The sequence below is a fragment of the Glycine soja genome, chromosome 11, assembly GCF_004193775.1.
Source record: "Glycine soja cultivar W05 chromosome 11, ASM419377v2, whole genome shotgun sequence".
Lineage (NCBI taxonomy): Eukaryota > Viridiplantae > Streptophyta > Magnoliopsida > Fabales > Fabaceae > Glycine > Glycine soja.
In genome coordinates, this window is record NC_041012.1 from 49,484,861 (window position 1) to 49,505,407 (window position 20,547).

The 20,547-nt window shown below is 32.4% G+C and overlaps 3 protein-coding genes across 5 annotated transcripts; 1 reads left to right on the forward strand and 2 right to left on the reverse strand.

The window, feature by feature from the left end:
- The first annotated feature begins 794 nt into the window (after window positions 1-794).
- On the forward strand, window positions 795-8,162 carry LOC114375260 (BEL1-like homeodomain protein 9). Of its 2 annotated transcripts, XM_028333036.1 has the most exons (5): window positions 795-1,351; window positions 1,798-3,257; window positions 5,856-6,286; window positions 6,403-6,463; window positions 7,253-8,162. In XM_028333036.1, the coding sequence occupies exons 2-5, from the start codon at window positions 1,893-1,895 to the stop codon at window positions 7,754-7,756; spliced, it is 2,361 nt and encodes a 786-aa protein (XP_028188837.1). In that variant the 5' UTR covers window positions 795-1,351; window positions 1,798-1,892; the 3' UTR covers window positions 7,757-8,162. The 2 variants fall into 2 exon arrangements, with proteins under 2 accessions (XP_028188837.1, XP_028188838.1); XM_028333037.1 differs by lacking the exon at window positions 795-1,351 and having other exon boundaries at window positions 1,360-3,257.
- A 2,015-nt stretch (window positions 8,163-10,177) lies between these two features.
- LOC114375777 lies at window positions 10,178-11,906 on the reverse strand. 2 transcript variants are annotated; one of them, XM_028333633.1, is made up of 2 exons: window positions 11,861-11,906; window positions 10,178-10,923 (listed from the first exon to the last, which is right to left on the reverse strand). In XM_028333633.1, exon 2 carries the CDS (start codon window positions 10,847-10,849, stop codon window positions 10,466-10,468), a length of 384 nt encoding a protein of 127 aa, XP_028189434.1. In that variant the 5' UTR covers window positions 10,850-10,923; window positions 11,861-11,906; the 3' UTR covers window positions 10,178-10,465. The 2 variants fall into 2 exon arrangements, with proteins under 2 accessions (XP_028189434.1, XP_028189433.1); XM_028333632.1 differs by having other exon boundaries at window positions 11,781-11,888.
- A 5,135-nt stretch (window positions 11,907-17,041) lies between these two features.
- On the reverse strand, window positions 17,042-19,591 carry LOC114374104 (alpha carbonic anhydrase 7-like). Its single transcript, XM_028331703.1, has 7 exons — window positions 19,450-19,591; window positions 18,981-19,198; window positions 18,531-18,637; window positions 18,235-18,337; window positions 17,937-18,104; window positions 17,703-17,756; window positions 17,042-17,371 (listed from the first exon to the last, which is right to left on the reverse strand). The coding sequence occupies exons 1-7, from the start codon at window positions 19,529-19,531 to the stop codon at window positions 17,279-17,281; spliced, it is 825 nt and encodes a 274-aa protein (XP_028187504.1). The 5' UTR covers window positions 19,532-19,591; the 3' UTR covers window positions 17,042-17,278.
- Window positions 19,592-20,547: the final 956 nt, after the last annotated feature.

The window sequence follows — 20,547 nt, forward strand, 5'->3', positions numbered from 1 at the left end:
AGTTAAATCAATAAACAATTTGTATTTATTGGATCATCGAACTTCTGTTTATTTTTTAATTAGGCATTTGTCGTTTCAAAAAATATAATATTTTATTGCTACTTTATCTTGAGAATTTGCTTTCAAGAAATAGTACTTGAATTCACTTTTTTTCTCGATAAAAAAATTGACATGAACAAAAATGTCCATAAATTTCTGTAAGCATCCCATCACATCATACAATTAAAAGCTGTTCAGAAATAGTTGGAATTTTTTTATTGATTGATGCCATACAAAACCAAGCACTTATCGGAAAAAAGAATTGGAGCAAGCAATTAATCTGTGAACCAACTGCAAGACTCGGTTGCATTCGAGTTCCAACAAACATAGACAAAGACAGTTTCGAAAGCAGAATATATATATATATATATATATATATATATATATATATATATATATAAACCACGCATATGGAAAAAAGGAAGGAGCTGAAGATATATAGAAGTGTAGGGGCCCCAACCACACTGGTTGAATATTGAGTCAGGAAAGAGCAAAAGTTTTCCAATGCTTGCGTAGTGATTTTTTAAACTTTTTAACTGCGACTTTACGTTAATTTAAACGTCAAAGGTAAAGGGTCATCATAATAATGATTGTGGTGCTGGCGAGGCTGGTAGTAGTAGTGAAAGTGAAAGTGAAAGTGAAAGCTTCTTTCATTCTGATCTGAATTCGAACCGGTTCGGTCTCCATCAACGCCAAGTTTTTCCATGGCACAGGTGAAAGTACCCTTAACTTAACTCCTTAGTCTTTTCTAACCCTTTCAACTGTGTCCACACCCTACGAAACCAATAATAAAGAACTTTACGTTTTCTTTCTTTTCTTGGCTCCTCCTCTCCAAACACAAGATTTTTTTTTTTATGTGTCGTTTCTCATTTCTTCATGTCTCTGCGTCGTTTTCCCCTTACACCCAACGCAGTCCTTGTTTCTTACCTCCTTCGTCTTCTTGTTTCTTCATGTTTAATATTGCTTTCAAGGTTCCAACGATGTAGCTCAACCCAAGTTTATCTTGTTTTAAAAACGAAGAGGCTTCTATGGATGTGTGAGGGCATAGATCCATTACAAAGAGAGCCCTACAACTAGGGTTTCGCAAGCTATTCGTGCCTGCCACTAAGAGATGTCTAACGTTGTTGTTCTGGTTTACGTATCTCTTTAGGTTGTTTTTGTTTTTGTAGTGCTAAATTGTGTGGTTCTCGTTCAATTTTTTTTGTTACCGACAGAGAGATTTAGATATTGCGCTGTTTGGTGGGTGGAAAAGCATCATGTTGGAGCTGTATTTTTTAGAGAGAACTTTTTATTGATATACTTTTTGTGTTTGGTAAGGGAGGAACTTCCTCTAAAGCTTTTATTTATTTATTTATTTAAGAGCTAGGAGATAAAGTTAGTGAGAATTGAGAAAGGAAACTAGAACAAGGTGCTTTATTTGAAACATTGTACAAGGTGGGAATATTATAGAAAATACCGAAGTTAGATCGGTTTCTTCACTCACAGTCTTGTCTTGCCTTCTGCAATGCATTTTTTATTATTATATTTTGTGGTAGTCTGCTTCTGCCTCTCTCTCTTGTTTATCTCTTTCTTTCTTTGCGTGTCTGCAGTGCAATGTTGTCTAGATATCAAATTAAATTAAAATAAAATTTCAGAAATTATATATTTTTTAAATTACGCAAGGGGTGTATTAAGTGTTAACTGTTCTTTCCTACTAATTCGTAGTTTTTTTTCTTTTGCAAAATTTGGCATATAAGTTGATGTTGAATTTCTGTGCAGGAGGAGAGCAATATGGGCTGGGTTAATGCAGTGGTTGTTCTCTTCTGAAAGGTTTTCTCTGAACAAGAGGTTTTGTCATTAATTGGTGTGTTGGAATGAGCAATTTAAGGCCTGAATCTCACGTAGCACAACAAATTAGGCGTGAAAAACTGAGAATCCAGAACAGTTATCAGCCTTCACACGAATTCCCTAACAATCTTGAACAGTTATCTTTACACCCGGGGTTTAACAACTTGGACCTTGTTCAAGTTAGGAATGTTAGAAATGCTAACATGCTTGATGAACTAGCTGTTTATTCATCAGAAATGCCAAACTTTTCTACCTCTTCGTCTGCTGCAAGGAACGCGTTGGAGTATCACCAAGAACAAGGTGCTGCAGCTGAACCCAGTAATAGGCTGCTGCTGATGAATCAGTATGGTTCATTTCCCCATTCCATGTCTGCAATTCATTCTTCCCATAAACAACAGTGTGAGCTTCGTAATTTGGGAAATTGGAGGAACAGTACCCCCCATCAAGGATCTGATTGGTTTGTAAACTATGCAAGCAATGCCAATTCTTTTTTGTCTGCTGAGCTCAACAACAATGTGTCTGCTTACAATGAACTTATGGATGTACATTGTAGCAATGCATCTGGTGAAATCAGTGGTAGAGAAATGCATAAGCAAGGTGTACTGCATCATAATTCTCCTCCTTCATCTCCACTTTATCAAAATGCTTTGCAAGATATTGTGAAGTCTGCTTCTTTCAGTGCTCACACTAGGCAAGACATGGCTTCACTGATGCAACAAAATGAACATAGCATTTGGGTGGGGAATGCTAGTGAAGCTGAGCTTCAACAACCAAGTTATGAAAGCCAGCCAAATCATGAGTTGCGTTTTGGGTGGACAAATCGAACAATTGCTTGTGATTCACTTCCTCAGAGCTTGTCCTTGTCACTTTCATCAAATGCACAACCTAAGCCTTCAGTTTCTCACCTAGAACAAGGGTCTGCGTCTGATGATCCTCAGTGTTTGAAGCATATGAAATCTATTGTTTCTAGAGATTGTGGGAAATCAGTTCAAGATCAGGTGGAAATACCTTCAAAGAGTACTACTACTATTACTTATCGAAGTGTGGGTCCCCTTGGCCCTTTCACTGGGTATGCTACTATTCTCAAGAGTTCAAGGTTCTTAAAGTCTGCTCAACAATTGTTGGATGAGATTTGCTGTCTATCTGATGCAAAATTTGGAAAATCATACGATGTTTCAAAGAGGGTTTCTCCAGAAGTTAGTGCTTCTACTTCTGCTGATACTGTCACTGGGGTTGCTGCAAAAGGTAGTAATTCAGGTTCTTCATCAACCACGTTGTATAATGTTTCAAAGGAAAATAGGGCCGATCCGGGAGTTGGAAGTAGCTTTGGTCTTTCCTCGCGGTCAGATTATCAACATAAGAAAGCAAAGCTACTGTACATGCAAGAGGAGGTTTGTTTTTCACTCTTTCCATCCATATAATCTGTTTCATAATTTACTTTCCTATGTATTTCTTTTGGCACATTAATGTTTGTCTGAAACAACTTACTGTTATACGAACAAAAGGTTAAAAGCTTTTACACTATATATTGTGCGCTGCTACCAATAAGTCTTGATTTCCGAAGTATGTTAGTTTGAGAATATAAAACCCGGTTTAACGTCTCATGAGAATCAAAAAATGCGACCATGTTTACGGTTGGACTTGTCAATTTCTTTCTTTGTGCTTCGGTTTAACTCATGATGTTACCATAGAGTGATTTGTGCTAGTTCAAACATAAATGTTTAAACGGTATCCTAGAAAGGGTACCTGAGTAATTTTTTCATCCCTAGTGAAAAACAAAGGGAAAAAATATAATGGTCTCATCACACTAATTAACACATATAATACTGATATCACCTTGGTTGTTGGTAATGCTATCATTAACTCCCTTTTGTTTAGGTAACCTCCTGATGGTCAAACCATGACCTTTTTAATCACTTCCTTGTTCATTCGTGTGGTCTCTTTAATTGCTGCTCTTATCTTGTTCCCTTCTTTCCTACTGTCGGCAATTGCTAGACTTTATGTGTCTCCTTAGAACATGCTTTGCATAATGGCATTGATTCTTCATCTCACTGGTACATCCAAGTTGTTGGTTTCTCCACACAGTTAGAGTAGAATGAAAAATGAAAGAGAAATGGTATTTATACATTAAATTATACAATTAAGAGAGAAGTTTAAGATTTACTATGAATAATGTGACGAGACACACACAGAAATGACGATTGTAGAAATTATTGTATTGTATGAATATCACGTCTCAAAATGAAATTGATAAAGGTCCAATACTCCTCTGTGTATAAATAGTTTTTAAAAAGTATCATGCTAGTGCTAGTATTTTATCTGATGTTATGTAGTCAGAAGTCCTTCAAGTGAGGTGACACGTTGTCGTGGAATGATGTATAAGAAACAAGTTGCATATATTGTAATATTGAACTTATAAAGTTATATATATTGAGCTTAGTTTATATTAAAATTATAATTCTTGCCTTAAGTTATAGATCTCCGGTGTCTACTAATTTCGATTCTGTCATCCATAATGTATTTATGTTTATTATTGTAATGTTCAATGTTCACTGTTTATTACATTTTTCTTTCTCATGCTTTATTTCTTTGGCAAAATACACCAGAAATGGATTCTCTTATGTGTACCAGGGACGAGATTGACACAAGATTTAAACAAAGTTGTCACATTAGAGTTTGACATGAGAGAATCCATCTTGTCAATTCTAAATGTGAAGTTTTGAATTTAATTCATGAATCAACCTCTGCCTGTTGAAACAAATTAATATGGGAAACTATGAAACAATTTTTTTTTTTTCAAAATATACTCAACTTGCATAGGAAAACTTATCAAGTTTTTCAATAAGAATGATTGGCTATTGATGCAATGGAAAACTGGAAAAGTTTATCAAATATTTTTAGCTTGCAATAGAAAACTTAATCTAGTTATTATTCAATAAGAATGATCGATTGACGATGCAATAGAAAATTTTTATCAAGTGTTTTTCTTGGTTATTTAATTATCCCAAATATCAAAATAATTAGCTTCTTAGTTGGCATCACCATGGAACTAAGTAATTATTAAAGATATCTCTAATCTTGTCAACATCATGATTGTAGTGTAGTCATCGATTAATAGCTTGATGTCTTCTGTACTTCTATAATTGACAAAAAAAAAAAATTGTGTCATCTTAATGCTAATTTGGCAATCCTTCCACTTTCTACTAATGAGCAACATTTCCGATATGACTGGAGAATTTAAAGATGCATTTGTGAATTCATGTTCTCAAACATATTTACCCACACAAATCCTTTTGTGCATCCACTTTTAATACTTTAAACGAGATTCTGAACGACATGCTTTGAAGGATGACTGTTGTTTACTCATGGTTGAGTTGATGTAACTGTAGTGGATCTGTTCCCTTCATTGTACTCGTACACTAATTAACTTATCTGTGTTCCTAACATTGTTTTGCATTCGCTTCCTGTTCATGGTAATTTTTAAATCTATCTAGTCCAAATGGACCAAATGCGTGCAAAAATATATATAGTGTTAGTCAACCGGTCAACCGTGTACACTTCACTTTCCAAAGTCTAGTAATATGTTCCAAACAACATCAGAAAAGATTTGGTACGCGGAAGCGAAAGCCCTACCTGGTTACCGTCAACTTGGTCAAACTGACGGGTATTTGCGCTTAATTTCAGTATGTACTTCAATCAACATGATAGTAATAATTTTACCAAAAGAAATTGTAAAGTCATAAAGAGAAAAAAAAAATCATGTTATTTTGCTTCATCATAACATTTAATGGCATGCTACAGTAGTTACTTAGTAATTCTAAAATCTGGTTATGATGAATTAATTGCTCCCTAAAGGTAGAGTAAATGATTAGAGCCAAATAATTTTATTTTTTGGAATGATGCTAAAGCTAGGTATAATTATTTTTTTGGGTCAATTAATCTTTTGAAAAGTTGCTATTGACACTGTTGTGGTGGGCCATTTGTAATAGGTTAGCCGGCAATGCAAACAGTACCATCTACAAATGCAAATGGTAGTTTCATCGTTCGAGTCTGTAGCGGGTCTTGGTTCTGCTACTCCTTACATCCCCATGGCTCTCAAGTCAGTATCAAAACACTTCAGGTGCCTAAAAAATTCAATATCAGATCAGCTCAAGCTTATAAGTGAGGCCTTGGGAGAGGATTTGTCAATACCCTGCAGCACCAGTACTTGTAGTAATAAAGCTGACACTACTACTATGGCAAGGGTAAGATGCGGTAGTAGCATGGACCAAAGCTTCTTTCTGAAGAACAAATGTGTAAAGGGTACCACGGAACTTCTTGATGAACCCCCCCAACAGCATGTGTGGAGGCCCCAGAGAGGGTTGCCAGAGCGTGCTGTGGCAATTCTTAAAGCCTGGTTATTTGAGCATTTTCTTCATCCGTATGTTTGTCTCTATTATTGTTCTTGCTCCTTGACTCTCTTCTTTTCTGCATTCCAAAGAGACATTTGGATTGAATTGTGGCTTTTTTTGCTGCTGTTGTTGAATTTCTTTTCAGTTACCCTACAGACACTGATAAACACATGCTGGCTAGTCAAACAGGTCTTTCACGAAACCAGGTGGGGGCCTTTTTCCTTCATTTTCATTATTATGTCTCTAGGTTTTTTATTCGGTTGATTGAAGTGGTATAATTGGCATATATTTATGTTGGCAGCTTTTAAGGGTGTTCATAGCTAGCCTTGGTCAAATCTTTCAATATATTTCTTGATGAGTGTTCTAATGTGGTCCCTTTCAAGTTATATTCTTGGAACCTTTCTAGTTGCTTAAAAAAAATAGAAATGCTGTGCTATATATATATATATATATATATATATATATATATATATTAACAGTTTGACCTCCATTAATATATTCTATATTTATTGGACATTAAACTGTTTTTGTAGGCATGTTGATCTACACTAATGCTATAAAATTCATATCTAGAGACATTTAGTAGTTAATTAATGTATATTTATATCATAATATATCATATTTGTTAGTATGAGCTCAACCATCACTAACAATTTAATTTCTGTAACAGAAATTATATTGAGTTCATCTTAACACATGACACTTGTTTATTAGAAAAATGACTTTTTTTTTCTGTTATTAATTTAATGTTGAAAAGTGTCATAAAGTTACCACTATGATTTTTTTAATGCCACAAGGGGTTGGAATTTGTCTTTCATGCTTGGCTTCTCATTTGGTTTACAAATACTAACTATACTTTTTTTAGAGAACAAATACTAACCATGCTTACTCTTTTTTTTTACCAAAGAGAATCAGTATTTTTCGATTTCAACATAAACTGTTTCATGTTATATTATATTTTACTACTGAAACAATAGTGTAACTGATTAATGCAGGTATCAAATTGGTTCATAAATGCTCGAGTTCGAGTGTGGAAACCAATGGTTGAGGAAATACACACGCTTGAAACAAAAGCAACAGGCTCCAAGGACAATTGTGGTATAAACGAGGGAACTTCTTCTGCCACTGGAGGTGATACCAGCCACCCTAGAGCTTTGGGCAATATTGGTCTGAATTCAATACCTGAAACCCAATTTCAGGGTATAGATATGGGGTCATCCATAGCTGCAAATGCTGAGGAAAGTGGGTTAAACCCAGAACAATGGAGTCAAGAGAAGAGATCTAAATTGGAATGCCAAGTGACTTCAACCATGGATGGAACACTGATGGGGTTTGTGCCATACCGACACGGCGGCGTTGAGGTTGGTGGACTAGGGTCTGTGTCGCTAACATTGGGTCTTAGGCATGGCGTTGAAGGTGTACAAAACCAACAACAATTGCAAGAGGAGCAGCTTAGGCATGACGTTGGAGGGCACATGATCCATGAATTTGTGGGCTGATTGTAGTATAACTTAATTTGTACGTGATGGGTTTGGGAATGGGAAAATGAAAATGAAAATGGACACCCTGTGGAGCTGTGTCACATACCAATTACCAACTTTGCTTCAGCCTGTGAAAATCTGAACTGAAACTTTGTGGCCAATGTTCTAACCTTTGTAGAGCGAGGGCATCACAACCAAGTGAAAAAGATAGTGTTTTAAGGTGGAGTTATTTTTGGGTTATAACTTTTAAGCGTCCTTTTATCTATTGTTAGTTCTTAATTAACCTGATGTGGTCACGAGCATATATGGTAAAAAAAGGTTGAGGTTGTACGGATTTAAGAAAATGTATTTATATAATATGGAAAATTCCCTCCTCTCCCACAAAATGGTGAATAAAGAAGCAATGAAATGTAGCATTGTTTCATGATCTCTGTATTAAGAGGGTTTTTGTTAATTAAAGCAGTGGCAGGATTTCTTTTTCATAAATTATATTTGAAGTTAATCAGTTATTGAAAAATGTTAATTTTTAAAACAAATTAATATTTCAATTATTCTTCCTATTTAGACTTTTTAAATGTCACCATTAGACATCATCTAAATCTAATTTTTATAATTTAACTTTCAAATGCAACTCTCAAACTTTTCTTATTATGAACACACACACACAATATATATATATATATATATATATATATATATATATATATATATATATATATATATTAGTTTAATTTATTTTATTTTACTTTTTATCACGAAAGCTTGCCCCTATTTTTGTGAATTGTTAATGTGAATTTTTCAATACTTTAATTGAATCATTCTCTTGTTGACAAAAAAAATATGGGAAACTTTGAAATAGGTATTTTTGTTTAAATATTTTCAACCTGTAATGCATGGAAACTTTATCAATCCAATGAGAATGAGATGATAAAATATACTTTGTCTACTCCTATATGAAGGAAACTATAAAATGAGGATAATTTGAAATATTTTTTTAGCTAATGGTTGAAATTGTGTAAAATGTACATGAAAAAAGGAGAAAAAAAGGAGATACTGAGAATGCAATAAGAATATAGATACTTAATAAATAAAAAGAAATAAAAATGAATTATATTATCTATACCACACTTTTTATAACACTTTTCTCAATTACAACAACAATTTTTTCTTACACTTCTTTTTCTCTCTTTGTTCTGATTAATACAAAATATTATTCAATTATATTGTAAGAATACAATTTCTCTTGGGCTAAGTATTGTTCCTGTATAATTAATGATGTGCTACTTTAAAAGTGTTCTCTATGTGGTAAATATTGGGGCAGGCCAGCTTCCCCCACAGAGCAGCTTTGTAATGGCTTTTTGGGCCTCTTTTTTTATATAAAAATTAAAAGAAAGAAGGAAAAGGATTTAAAACTCTATTCGGCTTGAGAGAAGAAAAAGAAAAAGATCTTGACAAGCACAAACTATTTCATAATATAACTGTTTAGATATGCTTCTGTATGAACACGAACTTATATGAAAATATATGAATATGAAGAAAAGTTTGGAACTGTATGGGTTATACGTCAGCGTTACATGCTATACATGCTTACACTATATATACGATCGGTTTACGCAGCAAACAATACAAATTTTAGGTAGGTATTTATTGTAGTTCTTTAAAAATAAAGAAAAAATATTACTGCTATAATGAAAATGAAAGAGATTGCGCATGCAAAGTTTTCGTCCAACATACTTTCCTAACATCCAGCATTTGTTTGTGTTTTACAGCCGTTGTCTTAAACATTATCTTCGTTGCAACATATATGATCAGAAATTTGTTTTATTTTTTAAAGATTTTTTTCTAATTTTCTTGTAATAATTATTTTTATTAAAATATTTTAATTACTTTATAACTTTTTGAAGTCAATAAATAATAAATGATATAAATTACTGATGAAATAAGCTTTCTTTCGTGTAATTAAAGATCGGAGACGATTATTACCAAATATTAATGTTGATTAAGTGAATAAAGTTAGACGATGAGTTACAATATTTTTAAGAATAATTTTATAAAAATAACATGAAATATTAAAAAAAACTAATATTATTAACTAGACTAACTAACTTTTAAAACTCGTGTGATTTAATTAAAATGATCTTACAAACAGATACATAATTAGTATGGAGTGTCTAATAGTATGTATTTTCTAGTGAATTATTGTTTTTAACATACCATTTATTATTAATTAGTTAAAATTTATTAAAAAAATATAAAACTACGAGTGAGACCGGTTAAATAAAAAGTAAGATCTATAAAGATTTTATAATTTTAAATTAATGTCAATCAATAATAAAAAAATATTATTAACATTTCTCTGAATATATTACTAGCTAGTATTATTTTGCATAATGGTTATGAAAAGACATATTATGTATTTGGTTTTGAAGAAATGCTAGGAGAACTGCCAAGCAAACCATCTCACATCTTTATTTATTAACAGAAAACAGTTATTATAAGTACTACAAGCACTCCTTTATTGGTATATACACTGATCAAAGGCGACGCATATATACATACATACTGAGATACACTCAGTTCTATCATATGGGTACTAAGAAATTCTTGCATATATCCTTGGAAGGAACAGCTAGGAATTTCTCGTAACTTACCTACACATATATGTATATTTAGCAATCACCGATTTAATTATCAAACATTAATCACAATATGATTCTTGTGAGTAATTTACCAATGCCCGGGATTAACTTTAGTTCCTCCGCCAGGTTCGCCATAACAACCACGATCATCCTTAGTATAATTACTATTAGCGATGCAATGGTACTTATTGTGATCATCAGTGACATGAAATTGGGCAGAGCCATGTTTACCAAAATCCTTGCGAGGAATGTAATGGTGATCATTGTTATCATCTGCTGCAGTGACGTCATGGTGGCCTGAGCCAGGTTTACCATAGTCTTTAAGAGGGATCGAATGATGATCATTATTCTCGCGACTAACTTGTTTTTTTTTTCCATGCATTTTGGCCTCTATGTTCCTCCACCTATCTGAACCCATACAGCAGCAGCAGCATGCTAGCATCAAAACTAATGCAATTGCCACAAACCTCATTCTGGCACTTGCTTGTGATCGATACCACCTTCATGTACCTTCTTCAATTCCTCTGACTCTTCTTTATATACGAACTGGATTTAGTTTATTAGCCAGAAAATCAAAAAGGTCATCAGAGATCGATGAAGAAGCTCATAGCATAGCTAGTATATTTATAAGTAATGGAATGGAATATCCATCCGAGGGATCAAGGAATTATATGTAAGGGATAAAATTGAATAAAGCTTGAATTTAATTAAAATGTACTCAAAGTATAACAACTTTTATCATATCATTCGATCATAAATTATTATATATTTTATTCTTATTAGTTCTTGGACTATAACATGTTCATAATTTTGATCAATCTTAATGTGACGTATATTTAAATTTTTTAATTTAAGATAAAAAAATTAATAACACTTGATTACATATCATATAAAAATTAATTAGATTATAAATCACATAGTAATTCAAAACCACCTAAATTTTTTTTATATATAAGAATAAGTTAATTTACACAAGCCTATACAAGATGGTATCGATCAAATGTGGTATGTATTATTCTTATTGTTGAATAGAAAATAAACACATTCCAACTTGACATGAGTAATCGTATATATGTTATAAGATATTGTCTTATGATATTGTAACAAACTTTTTACACTATAAATGCTTTTTACTTAAATTCATTATAATTATTGAATGACAAATAAAAATAAGTGCAATTCATATCAATGTTAGTTGTCCCATCAAGTATATACATATAGAGAGAAAAAGAAAAAAAAACTCTTCTCATGTAATAAAATAATTTTACACTAAATATCTAATTACAAGTGATCATATATAGTGGTCAGTGATTGAATAACTATAACTATATAAATCTGTTTTACGGATAACCATTAAAACTGATCTATATACATATATTAGAATAATTATTAAAGTATCTTACCTCCCTCCATTCGTTCCAGAAGTTATCGATCTATAGGATTATTAAAAGGTAAGGGAAGAGGGTGGTAGTGTGTAACTCACCAGATGTAACTTTGGGTGATTCCAGTATGGAGAAGAAAGAAAAGGCTCTAGCCACTTTTATAGGGGCACGAGTAGGCTATACATGGCTAATGAAATGAGGATTTTGGAAGTCAACTTGCAATAATAAAATGGTGGGATTGTGAGTTGTCACCGAATAAGGCAAGGTTAAGTGCGATGCCCATTAAAAATGATGAAACGTTTTGTCGTCCGAATTTATATGTGGACAAAATAGGATAATTCCACCTGATTCAGAGGTATTGGTTATGTTGATTATTGACGTTAAAATTAATAATTCGGCATCGGTAATTCCTTCTTCTTTTAAAATTAATACCAGCGGTTGCAACTTGGCTGTGTGTTGGGAAAAGACTACATAGAAACCATTCTGAGGATTGCCTCCTGATTTGAATATAAAAGTTCGAATTCAACCCAAATCTTCATTTTTATTCACTTCAATTAGTTCCTTTATACGGATTCCGTGTTTTCCGGTTCTTGTATATCTTGGCGTTTCTAGTAATTTCTCAAAGAAAAGTTAATGTTTTCATCATTGATTCAATTGAAAGAAATGATAGTGCATACAACCTATTTCATGAATAGAAAATTACATAAAGATCAAAGGATGGTGGTAGTAGTGGGACCAAAAGAACCATATCACATCATATACATTTCCAAATTTGTGAAGTATATATCTTTTATTACATGGGTGGATCAAGCAGCAACCAAACTTGCACCGTTGAGCTAGGCGTTGCAATGTTATAGGAGTTTAAGCATGCAATGTTTTCTCTTTGAAAATTCCTATTTATTGCGAACATTTTTATACGAAAAGAGATGTCTAGTTTTCAAGCATCAACAATCAGTGTTAATGAACTAGAGCTATATGGCCGATCCATTGATGTATTTGGACTAGATATGCAATTGACTTGGTAAGAATTAGCCAACTAACCCGACAATCGACGTAGGTGGGTGTCCCTACAAAACAAATACTTAGGAATCTTTGACAATCATCACTTTGGTGGACAATTGTTGTCATCTAGCTCTTCTCTTTCTAGGAGCTCTACAAGCCTGAGAATAACAAAATAGATAGAACTTCACATTTTTTTCAAGAATCCATGGTTCATTTCTTTTTCACTTCTTTCAATCTTTTTGTCTATTTTAACTTAGTCGGCAAATTTATCAAAGGGGGTTAGTTTTACAAACTAATTCCCCATCTAAATCTGTTTGTAAAGTATTTCCTTTGGGGTCACTTTTTGACGTAACATGGACGTATATCGCCAAGCTGAATGGCGATATACGCCTAGGGTGCTTGTCCTGCTAGGACAAATGGCGAAATAGTTGGCACAGTGGTTTCACCACTTTGACTGGCGATTTCGATGCATAGGGCTGGTCAGAGCAGAAGGTGCAGAGGGTCATAGCAGGCTATGATTTTTTTGCATAAAGGACTGGCGGAATAGGCTTTACATGCGTTTCGCAGGAGCCTTTGGTGAAATAGGCTGTGCATATTTCGCAAATTCCATTGGCGAAATAGCCTTCCTTTAAATACCCATTCATTTCGTGATCCATTTGGAATTTCTGAGCTTTCAATTTAGGGTTTATTTCCTTTCAAAATTTTCCAACTACTGCGTTTAAACAGCAGCCATCATTTCGTGTGCATTTGGAAATTCTTGAGCTCTCAAAATTTTCTGAGTACAGTCTATAAATTTTTTGAGCCTTTCCACTATGTTTGTCAATCTCTCGCATGATATTATTTATTTGAAGTAATAATTTTGAATGGGTAAGAGCAGCACTATAAAATGCGTAAGAGCAGCACCAACACTTTCTCTATAAATATATTATCAACCATTAACACTTTCATTATTTCATGTACATATACAACTTGCATGGCAAATATGAACCAGCTATCATACATAATAAATATATATACATGTCTATAATAAAAAAATTTAAATAACTCGTACAAGTATTTAACCAGTACGAGAATGAACTCTAGCAGCCTAAAGAGAAATCTCAAAAATACTTTTGAAGATTTCGCAATCAGCTTTGACAAAACAAGCAAAAGGCAACAAGAGGCAAAGTGGGGGAGGGAGCTCAGAAGAATTTTCAGCACCCAGCAACACCAAAACGAGGCGCTAAATAACCCTAGCACAAGGTGTTTCGCCCGTGGAAATGGTGACACCCACATGCAACCTGTTTCGTTGACCAAGCTGGTGATACATGCCTGCACCTGTCACCTGAAAAGCGCACCTATCCCCTACCACCTGAGGCCTAGCCTGCTACCCCTGTGTGTCGCCAGGTTGGTTAATCAAGTCAGCTCATGAGATTCATTTTGATATTTGTATTAATAATAATAAATCTAGAGCATTTGAAGCTTTCAAAAATATATCTCACAATAATTTGCAAAATGGTGAGACGACCCATAGTATCAAGAGGCGACTCATAACAACTTACTTGTGTTTGGATTTCTATTTAAAACCCTCTAAACAAAAGTTTGCGTTTCAAAGCAATAAATATAAAAGTAACTCGATCTCTTGTCAATTCGGTGCAAATGTAAGTTATCTTAAATGTGACTCTTTCTCAAACAAACCCCTTAAGTGCCTCAACAAAATGGAGTTTGACAAGGAGTGATAATATTTCAAAAACATACTACCCTGAACTAGCTAGTTTATTAGAGCTTTTCATATTTTGAATATATGTCCTACGTACACACGAGAGGAAGCATGGAGTGGACAAAAGCTATTAATGTAGATAATTTCATAATTGTTGGGTGTAATGCTTATGTCCACATTTCACTCTCCACGAGAGGGTGTACAATTTTACACATTTCAGTATATACAGATCATAGGCCATAACACTGTAGCTGCACAGGCTCTGAATATCTTTTATTTGATTTATAGTAATCCAGAATGAACCATATATATCTGTCTTCTGCCTCAAACGTGAACGTATAATTTTATCAATATTCACTTCCATTCCCAATTTTATGGCCACCATTGTTGTTGTTGAAGTCCTGCCTGGGGATGTAATGATGATTATTCACACTGCGTCCACCATACGTAAAACCCGGGTTGTGGTTTTCATTTTCATTTCATCCGTGAAGGTCTTCTTGTCTCTGGCCAAGCACATTGATACGATAAACATCATAAGGAGTATCACCCACAAGGTTGCAGGCCTCACTATCTTCTTGCAGCTTCTTCTACAAAATCAAGAAAGATCACACGAAACATTATATAAATAATCTTGTAGAGAGAAAATCTAGATCGAGAATAAAATTCTAGTTCTAGTTCTAGGTATACCTTACCTTTCTAGCTAGGGCGATACACTAAAAATTGTTTGAAATGATTAACGAGGAAGGTAAGTAGAAGAAATTAAGCTACTTATATACAGGAACACCTAGGGTTTGAGTTATGCGATTAATATTAAATACGTATATATTTTTAGAATCCCCACTAAACGAGGCAAGATTAAGTGGGATGCTAAAACTATCATCAAAGAATTATTTTTTTATGACAACTAAAACCATATGGAGTTGTTATAATTATATTGGAAGGGCTACAAATAGGAAACCTGCAAATTAGATGATGGAATCAGAGATTAACCATCATCCAAAGTCAACCGAGCACAATCTATAGTGCGATTAACATCTATCAGTTGGTTAGTGATGTGATTAATATTAATATATACAGTTTATTATTGTCTATACGTTTAAAACTTTTGTATCCATCTTCAAAGTTAATTACAAACTTCTAAATTCACAACTAGCTAGTCTAACAACATGTGGCTTCCACATGTATTAAGTTTATGATATACATTTTTTTTTAATTTATAAAATTTTAAGAAATAGTGTGATATGCTTTTCTACCGCTATATATTGTTCATGCTTTGCCAAGTTGATGATTAATTTTGTATTACTCTCTATGGAAATTCCAAATACTACATTAATGTCTATTTAAACCAATCGATATAATAAATGAGAACTAATTGAAACTGATAGAATTATGACGACCAATCAGTCCACCAAATTTAATCAATTAGTTAATTTAACTTTTAATATATTGCGCTATTTCTACCTTATCACAAAGGAAAAGCCCTAGTCACACCTTCTCTCTTTTGTATCACAATGCAATATCATCGGCACAGAACTACTGTTATATTGCGCGTGAGAGAGTGAATATAAAAGAGATTAAGACAGAAATAGAATTAGTTAAAACATTAATTAAATCTGAAAAATAAAAAGACTTTATCAAACAATAGTTTAAGCTATTTTAAGTATATAAAGATAGGTACTCAATTCAAGTATATAATATAAAAACTAATTAAATATACACTAAGATTTAGCATATCTTTGAAGGTATTACTTTAAAAACTGGATCTCGTCAAACTGTAGAAATCTACATTCTTTTATATTTGTAGTCAAAATGATAACTGTGAAGGGAATAATAATAGTAACAAAATGTCTATCAATGAGTTATATTACTTGATCTCACGCCATGATCCGATACACTTATCAATTAAACTTTAACTTTATAAATATACACACATATGAACAGCGTGTCAAGTGAGGGAATTGTTTATATATAAAGGTACGAAAAATAAATCTAAACCTTACAAACATACATGAATTATTATGATTAAAATTTGTTTAATGATTACAAAACTACTTTATTATTTAAATTTAACCCCTTATGATTATGATTTAAATTTACTTTTCTCACTTCCTTTTAACTTGATATATATAACAAAATGAATGTGTTTGGTAAGAGACTTTAAAAGCTTATTTATAAGTTAGTTTAATAATTATCTAAGATTAATATATATAAGAGGTATAGTAGTAGCTTATTAATATTTTTTGACACGTCACTAATATACAAGTATCTATATATCTCTTTTTATATATAATCTTATTTTTCACCACTCATGTATGAGACCTATATGACCCTACACCATAATCAAATATTTATCAATCGAACTTTAACTCAATAAACACACATACAAAGATCCCAAACATATTATAAATCATAAAATTATACATAGCTTTCCACAGAAAATTATTAAATTGTTTATTGATGTCGTCTTTTATAAAACTAAATTAATCTGTCGATGAATATCCAAGTTCAAAAAAGTAATAAGAATAATACCACATTATATATTGTCATTGTTGTGTATAAGAAAATATGTTGCTATTGTAAATTTGACGTTACATACTGGGAATAGCTTAAAATAATAATGTTATTGGATAAAAACTTAAAAGATATACAGATAAACGTATATAGTACAGTACCGATTAACAATCCATCCCCGTCAAAGAAAAAATAAATAAAAAGGATTAACAATCTCATGGTCCATGTGGAAACGCATTCACTCTCCGACCAATTACAAGTCAACCTTTTGGTCGGATTTGCACCGGCAATGCAAATGTCCTGAATTTCAATGTTTATCTTTAATAGTATATTTTCGCCCATAGAGTTTCACCAAGCGGTTATTTATTAGTTGCAGTGGCCTTGCGTTAGTATCTGATTCCTGCAAAGGTATCAAGTTTAAAACGCAAGAAACAATTATATTAGTCTTTTTTTTTTCATAAGGAGAGTCGTTAATCAAACTGAGATATGATGATTATTGATCTTTCATATATAGACTACCTAATATTCAACTGCTGATTATCTATATTGACCCTAATTAATTAATTAAGCTAATATTCTCTCTTATAACTGTGGAGTATCATTTAATAATTATTCCTAGCTTAATCATGATCCTAGCAGCTGATCACAAAGAGGTTTCAAGTTTGTATGATGCATGGTTTTACTTTTGTGTCCCAAGGTTACGTGAGATAATGAACTTCATTTTAACTTACATCATGAACAGCGACTCGAAGCAATCTAACTTGTTCCTTTGAAACGGATTGTATCTGATCAAATATTAAACAAGGTTCAAACACAGTAAGATTATGACAATATTTTAAACCAAGTTATAAAAAAAAAAAAAAAGCTACTACATATCGTTAAACAACTTGAAGTATAAATAAAAACTTGAAGTCTTAAAATATCATGCCACAAATTAAAGAGAGTTAGCTTGCAAATGTACGTACCTTTCTAATGATGGTCCAAGAAACATTCTCGGTGCAAGGGGGAATTGTCAGTGAACCTATATACCTGTAATACTGCTTGTAGAATATTTTTATCTGCCTAGGGTCAACTACACCCACCACTCTTTCTGCTTCCGTTGTATCAGAAATGGCCTTTAAATGATCCGTTAACTAGAATAAACAAGGGTTAATCACTTCATGTCCAAGTCCAATTTTTATTATATATATCAGTCCTTACATACTTAGTCATTTATGCAGAGAGAGAGAGAGAGTGACAAACACAGAAATTCAATTTAATTACCGATGACAAGAAAGAATCTGGACTTCCAATCTTGTAGAGCATTCCAATCACAGCAGATTGTCCTGATGGAGTTTCATGCACCATGTGTAACTCTAGATCAAGCCTGCAGTGCAATTGAATCTTTAACTATTTTTTATACATACTGCAGGTATAATACCAGTGTAAATTAGGTAAATAGAAGTGTGGTTGCTTTGTGTTGTATATATATAGAAGAAGAAAAAAATCATGTTCTTTCTATGTAAATATGGATATGAAATTTTGAATAGATATTATTAATTTAATAAATGCATGTTTACCTTTTGCCATCTATGGTGTGTTCAGAGGGAGAATGCCAATGACATTGTTTGAGTACGTACTCAGTTTCATTAATTTGAAGATAGCCTGCGCCAGCAACCCATTCTAGCTGCATTCACACACAAATTAAATCACCCAATAGTTGGTTAATTAGTTGGATGGAAATTAATTTCTAATTAATTAGGGAGACATAAACACATATCATTTTTTTTATCAACCACGAGAATATTAGACTTAAATCAAATAAAATTATTATACATACCAAAAAAATTTCTTCCAAATATTTAACATAATCAAAACCTTTTATTAAGTTCAAACAATTTTACCTCAATTAATCAAAGCACTCAGTAGTATAAGAACATTTCATTGGAAGGTTCTTTGTTATACCTTGGTGATTTCAATAAATATATACAAGTCCTAACTAAATTTAATTAGTTAATTTATTTATTCACCTTGATGTCGTGGCCCCTATTCTTAATAGTGGCATTAGAGGGTTGGTAGTTCATCTGAAGCCTCCCTAGATGGGATACTATTTGAACCCTCTCATTCAATAGATCAATAGGCGATTGCATGGATCCATTGTTGCACAAACTCCATTCGGGGTGTATGTCTCCCCAATTAGATGGTCCATTCTCGCTCTTTTCGTCGTAACTAAACTCGCTCTCATCTTCTGTACTTGCAATAAAAGAATTCTTTAATATGCATGCGGGACATGTAAATTAATTAAGCAAAGAAAAACTCATGGCTAGCTAGTAAAAAATGATGTTTGCGAGAATAAATTAAAAGCCATTCCCATATAGAAATTAAGTGTATATAATTTTGAAAGCATAAATAACAAGCTTATAATAATAATTGAATTATTTTCTAATGATGCATGCAAATTAATTAAAGACAAAGCGACAAAGCAAGTCGATTTCTAACCAACTTCTTGAGACATAACAGGTAAGGAGAGGAATAGAAATGCCGTAAATAAACAGCAAATCAAAACCAAGGTAGCAAGCATTGTAATATATTTCGGGTTAAGTACTTCAGAGAACTATAAAAGGTTCTAATTGATTTGCTAGATCGATGTTTGGTGGTACTGGCTACTCTGATACCTATATTTATAAGCGTTCACTGGTAGGTTAGCCAAATATGAAACTGAGAATTGGAGGTAGGCCAATGCTTTGAAATTGGAAAATCTATCATTTAATTTGACCACATTGACAACAAGACTTTCTCTAAATTTTCCATTTCACGCAACCATCATCATTTAGCGAGTAATATTTATAAGTTCTGAAATGAATAATATAAAAACACGTTTTTTATTTAATGAATGATTTACATGCTTATTGATTCTCAAGATGAATTACTGGTCCTTTTTACTTCATCTCATCCAACAGTTACCAAATTAATTAATTCTAGTAGCTATTAGTTAATTAAAAAGTTTCATCTATGTATTAATTTAAGTGAGATATATGTGTTGTCTCAAATCAAACTTATAAGATTTTTAAAATTTAAAATATTCAAATTCAATAAACGATCATGTAAGTTCTTATATTGCATTAATTGATATCAAATATTTATTGATTAGCCGATCAAAAAGAATTATTGATTGATTAATGTTCTTATACATTTAATGACATATATTTATTATAAATTATTATATACAGCAATTTAACAGTTATGGTTTTAGTAAGATTATTTATTCCTATAAAATATATGGAAGAGCAATATATATAAAAATGTTGGGGGAAAAATCTTATAATTAAGTTGGTTTCATTACCTTGTAGATTTGATTCTGCAAAGTTAATTATTGTTTAAAGAATAAAGTATAATTATATTGATTGATTAAAAAAATTAACAATTAAGATTATGATAAAATACAATTACATATGACAAATTTTAAACCTGTTCAAATTCTAACGGTTGATTTTCAATAAACGGTTACGTTTATAATTTTTAAAATTGTATATCTTCTATTTTAGGAATCAACTTGTTAACTAATGACTACCTAATTGTCTAATTTGACATATTGTA

What these genes read in the sequence shown, in the direction of transcription:
- LOC114375777 (XM_028333633.1), bottom strand. Translation starts at nt 10,849, where the DNA reads ATGAGGTTTGTGGCAATTGCATTAGTTTTGATGCTAGCATGCTGCTGC.
- LOC114375260 (XM_028333036.1), top strand. Translation starts at nt 1,893, where the DNA reads ATGAGCAATTTAAGGCCTGAATCTCACGTAGCACAACAAATTAGGCGT. An exon ending in TTTGAGCATTTTCTTCATCC is followed by an intron (nt 6,287 to 6,402) that starts GTATGTTTGTCT and finishes ATTTCTTTTCAG; the next exon opens with TTACCCTACAGACACTGATA. An exon ending in CAGGTCTTTCACGAAACCAG is followed by an intron (nt 6,464 to 7,252) that starts GTGGGGGCCTTT and finishes TGATTAATGCAG; the next exon opens with GTATCAAATTGGTTCATAAA.
- LOC114374104 (XM_028331703.1), bottom strand. Translation starts at nt 19,531, where the DNA reads ATGCTTGCTACCTTGGTTTTGATTTGCTGTTTATTTACGGCATTTCTA. An exon ending in ATAGGGGCCACGACATCAAG is followed by an intron (nt 18,638 to 18,980) that starts GTGAATAAATAA and finishes GTGTGAATGCAG; the next exon opens with CTAGAATGGGTTGCTGGCGC. An exon ending in TTCGAGTCGCTGTTCATGAT is followed by an intron (nt 17,372 to 17,702) that starts GTAAGTTAAAAT and finishes ATACCTTTGCAG; the next exon opens with GAATCAGATACTAACGCAAG.